The sequence below is a fragment of the Arachis hypogaea genome, chromosome 19 (genome assembly GCF_003086295.3).
Source record: "Arachis hypogaea cultivar Tifrunner chromosome 19, arahy.Tifrunner.gnm2.J5K5, whole genome shotgun sequence".
NCBI classification, from domain to species: Eukaryota; Viridiplantae; Streptophyta; class Magnoliopsida; order Fabales; family Fabaceae; genus Arachis; species Arachis hypogaea.
In genome coordinates, this window is record NC_092054.1 from 95,278,051 (window position 1) to 95,284,556 (window position 6,506).

Sequence of the window (6,506 nt, forward strand, 5' to 3'; positions counted from 1 at the left end):
TGCACAATAACATTAGCCGTTGCATGAATCAAAGGGTGTCATACAGACTAGCACTACAAGGAACATCATGCGTACGCATCTGGCATGCATACACACGATATCACCAGCCGTGGGACATGGGAATTTAGCCGTGTGACGTGAAGGGCAAAACAGAGAGAAAATTAGAGCCAAAAGCCCATGCGTGCAATGTGGCATGTAACGCCCTAACTTTTAGCACCTCATGATCGTACTAAAAGTTTAGGCGTTACTTACCTCCAACCCTTTTTATTTTATCCTATCTTTATTTAATATTGAGCGTTTGTGAATACGAACCAAAACTTTCACCAAGAAAACGAAGAGTCGGCACTTTAAATTATTTAATCACAAAATTATATATATCCACGTAGAATTTTATACATAGACTTACTCAAAAATCCTCCAATACAAGTTCTACTCGTCTAAAAACCAAAACCATAAACGACGAAGGGAAAATAGAATCTAACAACTTAACTCGTAAACATAATCTTCTATTCTCCTGTACCTCCGCACTAACCTTCACACCTGTATCTGAAAAGGGTGAAAATAGGGGGTAAGAACTGGGGAGTTCTTAGTAAGGTCGGGGTTAGAAGTTAAGTTCATTATCCAAATTTAAAACTCATATTTTCCTTATAAAAATTTCATGCAAAATGACATTTCATATATTTCATCGCTTACTAAGAAACCTCTTTTAACCAAATCTTACCGCTGGTCCTTCCAATCACGGCCTTTGGCCCAAATAAAATCAACTCGGCCTACGGTCCAGTTCAACACGAATCACCATCAAAACTCAATCACAAAACAGAATCAATCATAGAGACAAACAATGCAAGACAAACACAAATAAGAGAGCAATTACAGAACACAAAATCGAATCACAAGCACACACAATCATGAAAACACAATCACAACAAATATGCGCAAACAAGTATGATGCACGTCTAGTCCTATACAGGCCATGAGCTTATGTGTCAGTTTGTTGCCCGATTCCCGACACTGGTCCTGAGATAATCGTTTTGTACCGCCGTCCTTATCTCAGCCAACGTCCCCTCCATGAACGTTACGCATCACCGTCCTCGTGGGAGAACCTTCCTTTTGGTCTCAGTGAGCATTACACATCGCCGTCCTCACTAGACACTTGGCACTAAGGCCCAAACAACACTCAAATTCTTTGCAACCTTTGCTATCTATTCTACTGCGGCAGAAATCACTTTAATTAATACCTTCTTTTCTATCTGCTCTACTGTGACAGACGTTCACCAAAATCTTTTAATCTTTCTCTTCTCTGCTCTCCTGTAGCAGAGATTCTTTTAATAAATTTAATTAATACATCCTTCTCTTTTTGCTCTTTTTATTTTCTTTTCTTTTTCATCTTTCTCTTTTATTTTCTTCCTTCTTTCCTTTCTCTCTTATTTTCTTCAATCTTTCAACTCTTTATCATAATTCAACTTCACATTCTTCCCTCGCCTTTCCCTAATGTCTTATGAAAAAGAATCACAAAATTCTTAAATCAACTGCGTCCTCTAAAGCTTTTAAGAGTTCTTCTATTTGCTCTTCTCTAACTTAAATATTCTTAATAAAATGATAACAATAATATAAATAAGATAATTTAAATGATATATATATATATATATATATATATATATAAAACCTTATTTTTATTTTTTAAACTTTTATTAATTACTTTCTAAATCACGAACTTTTTAGTATTCTATTTTTAACCTTAATATTTTATAAAATTATATTTAGAATCCTCACTTATTTTCATATTTATAAAAATAATCCTGAACTTTTATAAAATACCTATTTTATCCCCTATACTCTATTTATTACCCAAAATACCCGAAAACTTATATAATTACAAATTGTACCTCGATTTTTATATACAAATACAATGTTACTCTTCAAAAATAAAATTTAAATATTAATCCTCCTCTTATTCCAAAACTGAAACCCTTAACCCCTTTCTTTCAAAATATTACTTGTATTTTAATCTATTTTTGAGTTTTTTAGTTACCGATTTTTCATAGCTTTTAATTTAATTTTTCAACCACCAAATCTCATAAATTTCTTGATATTCAAGTTTAACAACAGCCCTCAAAGTCATTAAAACAACCACAGCTGAGCTGTTCCTCGTAGCCAAATCAACAAATTACAAGCAACAACAATAATTCAACATAAACTCATTCAAACTCAAACAATAATCAACCAAATCAACATTCGCTTATCAAATTCACATTTAATTATTATAAAGATACCAAACCCTACCTCCATATGAAATCAAAATACTCAAAACTCTGGAGAAGCTTTCTGACCGAGTTACCGAAGAAGAAAACGTCAAAAATTGTCTGTGCCTCGTAGAACTCCAATTGGCCAAACTTAAGAGGAACGAGAGCTACGTCACCGTCAACTTCCACCGAATAAAAATGACACCAACGTATAGAGAAGGAAGATATGAATATTTTTATCGGATTAAATTTTTTATTGGAGTTACGGATCACAAGAAATTGGAGCCAAAAGCTCATGGGAGGTCACGGTTCTTCAAGAGACACTCGAGAGCTCTCTCTCTCTCTCTTTTGTTTTCAAGTTTATGCGGTGATGAATGAAGTGAAAATGAAGTTGATTAGTGATTCTTCATAATCAAGGATCATTGGTTATTAAATGAAAAAAGGCATGTGTCAAAGTTATGTATATAAAGAAAACATGTGTCATGTTTATATATATATATATTGTACTGCACCCAAGAATCTCGGCCACGTCCGAGATATACCTCGACGCAACAGTCGCCTTTCGAAAACCGCCCATATACTCGAATCACGGAGCCAACGTACTTGCCAGCATATCCAGATCAATCCACTCGCGGAAATCTCGGAATGTGCTGACCGATCAGGCTCCACGCTAAGCCTATAAATCCGAACAGGAAACATTGAACGGAGACATGAAAAAGCAACACACTCTCACTCGATAGAACTACTCGGTTTTGCCCTATACTACCCGTCTCCAATCTTATATCTTTGGTTTTAGTGGTATTCTATTCTATCACTAACTTGAGCGTCAAAGTCCTTTTTGCAGGTACCACGCTCGGGTTCGAGTTCACGACGATAACGTCGGCTCAGGACTAACGTCGGCTCAGGAGCTCTTATCGTACCATCAGACCGACTTATAAATCAAGAGCAATATCCTTGCCAAAACATTTGGCGCCCACCGTAGGGCCGACGTTAAACTTCTCCCCCCCCCCCCCCCCGAGAATATATCCGTTTATAAAAGCTTACCCATATCTGCACATTTTTCTTTCGCTTTCTTTATCGCAGGAATAGGACGATGACGGATCATTCCGAAACTCATCACTCTACCCAGGAGAACACCGATCTCTTTGCCGCAAACGCTGCGCTACTGGCAGAAAATAAACGAATGGCCGAACTATTGGCGGCCATACAGAACAACGGAGATCGGAAGGAGCATAGCAAAAAGGCGAGTCCCGAGCAGAACGAAGAGCATCAGTCAGAATCCAATGCTAAAACAGCAGAAACTCTCCCCAGGAACGGGAGGAGACGAGCTAATCCATTCTCTGAAGAGATAATGAATTACAAAATGCCCTTGAATTTCACACTCCCAATGACCCTGACTTCATACAAACGCATCGGGGATCCGAAGGTCCACGTCACCAAGTTCGAATCCATGATGTTCCTCAACAGCGATTGCGACCCCATTTTATGCCGCTCTTTTCCCACCTTTCTGGATGGAGCCGCCCTACTATGGTTCTCTAATTTGCCTGCAGGATCCATAACTAGCTTTGACGAGTTTGCCAAGATGTTTATCAATCATTTTGCGGCATCAAAAATATATGTCAGAGATTTGGACTATCTAAGTACCATCAAGCAGGGACCGCACGAAAGCCTCAAGGAATATATGACGCGTTTCACTACGGCAGCCATGGAGATTCCCGACCTAAACCCAGAAGTACAACTACACGCCATTAAAAGTGGGCTCCGACCAGGGAAATTCCAAGAAGCCATAGTTGTGGCCAAGCCAAAGACGCTGGAAGAATTCTGAGACAAAGCTACGGGACAAATTGAAATAGAAGAACTTTGCGAGACACGAAAGAACGAAAGGCCGACCTCGCGAAAAGACGAGGAAAGTCAAACAGGTCTAACACCAAAGAACACAGAAAATCTTTTAAACTAACTCCAAAGTTTGATTCATATACCAGGTTCAACACAAGGAGGGAAGATATTATAAAGGACATACTCCACAACAGATTAATCAAGCCGCCAGTCAAGGCTGGAACATACCAGGACCAGAGGTATGTGGACAAAGGGAAGCATTGTGCTTTCCACCAAAAGTTCGGTTACACCACAGACGAGTGTGTGGCTGCCAAGGATTTGCTGGAAAGACTGGCACAACAGGGGTTATTAGACAAGTACATGAGCTCAAGGAATCAAAAGGAAGCAGATACAAGCAAACCGAAGCATAATTCGGACCACAGCGACAAGGGTTCGTGGCGAGACCCATTCAAAACCCTAATCGCCAAGGGAGTCATAAACTACATCTCAGGAGGATTCGCAGGGGGAGGAATAACGAGCACAGCAAGGAAACGAAGTTACAGGGCCATGATGACGATGGAAGGAACCCGACAAAATTCCCCAAAACCAACCTCCTCAGCCACCATCAACTTCGGTGCCAGTGACTTCAAATTAAGAGCGCCAAACCTAGATGATCCAGTCGTAATTTCGGTGAGCATGGGACCATTAACCGTGAAAAAGGTGTTGCTCGATCCAGGAAGCAGCGTCGACATCCTGTTCTATTCTACATTCAAAAAGATGCAACTGAGCGACAATTCACTACAACCATCAGGAGGGGAGCTGGCAGGTTTCTCGGGCGAAAGAGTCCCTATATCAGGCTATATCTGGATGAGAACAACATTGGGAGAGCCACCAAATTCCAAATCCCTGGACATTTAATTTCTAGTGGTCGACTGCGCCAGCCCCTACAACATCATCTTGGGGCGCCCCTCCTTGAACTCCTTCAGAGCCATCGTCTCCACTGTCCACTTGTGTGTCAAATTTCCTTTGCAGGATAACAAAATATCAACAGTTCATGCTGATTATAGAGAAGCCAGGCAATGCTACAATGCTAGTGTACTGAGGCCCGCAAAAGAGACAATCCCAAGGATAAACTCGGTATATAACTCAGAACATATCCCGCGACTAACCGACATGGATCCAAGAGATGACCACGACCGACCTTCCCCAACAGACGACCTGGAGAAGGTACAACTACATACAGACAATCAATATACTAACGTTGGATCAGCTTTTTTTGCAGGGAGAAAGCAAAATTTGAAGAACATCCTGAAAGAAAATGCTGACCTATTTGCTTGGACACCAGCTGACATGCCGGGGATCGACCCAAACTTCATCTGCCACAAACTAGTAATAAACCCGAATGCCCGACCTATACGTCAGAAAAAATGAAACTTGGGGACCGAAAGAAGGAGTGCAGCAGCAATAGAAACACAGAAACTTCTCGATGCAGGTTTCATCAGAGAAGTCCGATTCTCTTCATGGCTGGCCAACGTGGTTATGGTAAAGAAGAACACGGGAAGCTGGCGAATGTGTGTGGATTTCACATATCTGAACAAAGCCTGCCCAAAGGACTCATATCCTCTGCCGAACATCGACAGACTCGTAGATGATACCTCAGGATACAAAGTGCTAAGCTTTATAGACGCCTACTCAGGATATAACCAGATCCAAATGCACCCGGACGACGAAGATAAAACAACATTCATAACCGACCAAGGTAATTTCTGTTATAAAGTAATGCCTTTTGGACTAAAAAATGCAGTTGCCACCTATCAGAGACTAATGGATAAGGTATTCAAAGGCCAAATCGGAAAAAATATTGAAATCTATGTCGATGACAAGGTTGTCAAATCCAGCTCGGAAGAACAGCACGAAGTTGACTTAAAAGAAGTCTTCCAACAGCTACGAACACATAACATGAGGCTCAACCTCGAAAAATACATGTTTGGAGTAAAACAAGGAAAGTTCCTCGGTTTTCTGTTAACAAACTGAGGTATAGAAGCTAACCCAGATAAATGCCAAGCCATATTAAACATGCAATCACCAACAACAATTAAGGAGGTCCAGCGACTAACAGGGCGCCTGGCCGCATTATCAAGATTCTTACCAGCGGCGGCAACAAGATCTTATCATTTCTTCAAAACAATAAAGAAGTCGGAAAAATTCACATGGACGACTGACTGCGAAAGAGCTTTTTCTGAGTTCAAACAAATACTAGCATCACCGCCTATATTACAGAAGCCCGAGCAAGGTAAACCACTACTACTTTTCCTTTCAATTTCAGCTAACACTATCAGTTCTATCCTCGTAACAGAAACAGGGGACGAGCAACACCCAGTATACTTCGTGAGCAGAGTCCTACAGGACGCCGAGCTTAGGTATCCAACGATAGAGAAACTAGAACTC

General features: G+C 40.6%; 1 protein-coding gene across 1 annotated transcript; it reads left to right on the forward strand.

Annotated features, from left to right (window-relative positions):
• Positions 1 to 3,336: 3,336 nt before the first annotated feature.
• LOC140182296 (uncharacterized) lies at positions 3,337 to 4,976 on the forward strand. Its single transcript, XM_072228454.1, has 2 exons — positions 3,337 to 3,827; positions 4,226 to 4,976. Exons 1-2 carry the CDS (start codon positions 3,337 to 3,339, stop codon positions 4,974 to 4,976), a joined length of 1,242 nt encoding a protein of 413 aa, XP_072084555.1.
• Positions 4,977 to 6,506: the final 1,530 nt, after the last annotated feature.

Excerpts from the sequence above, each read along its gene's own strand:
- LOC140182296 (XM_072228454.1), top strand. The coding sequence starts at position 3,337 with ATGACGGATCATTCCGAAACTCATCACTCTACCCAGGAGAACACCGAT. Across the intron at positions 3,828-4,225 it reads TTTGACGAGTTTGCCAAGAT|GTTCAACACAAGGAGGGAAG; the intron begins GTTTATCAATCA and ends TTCATATACCAG.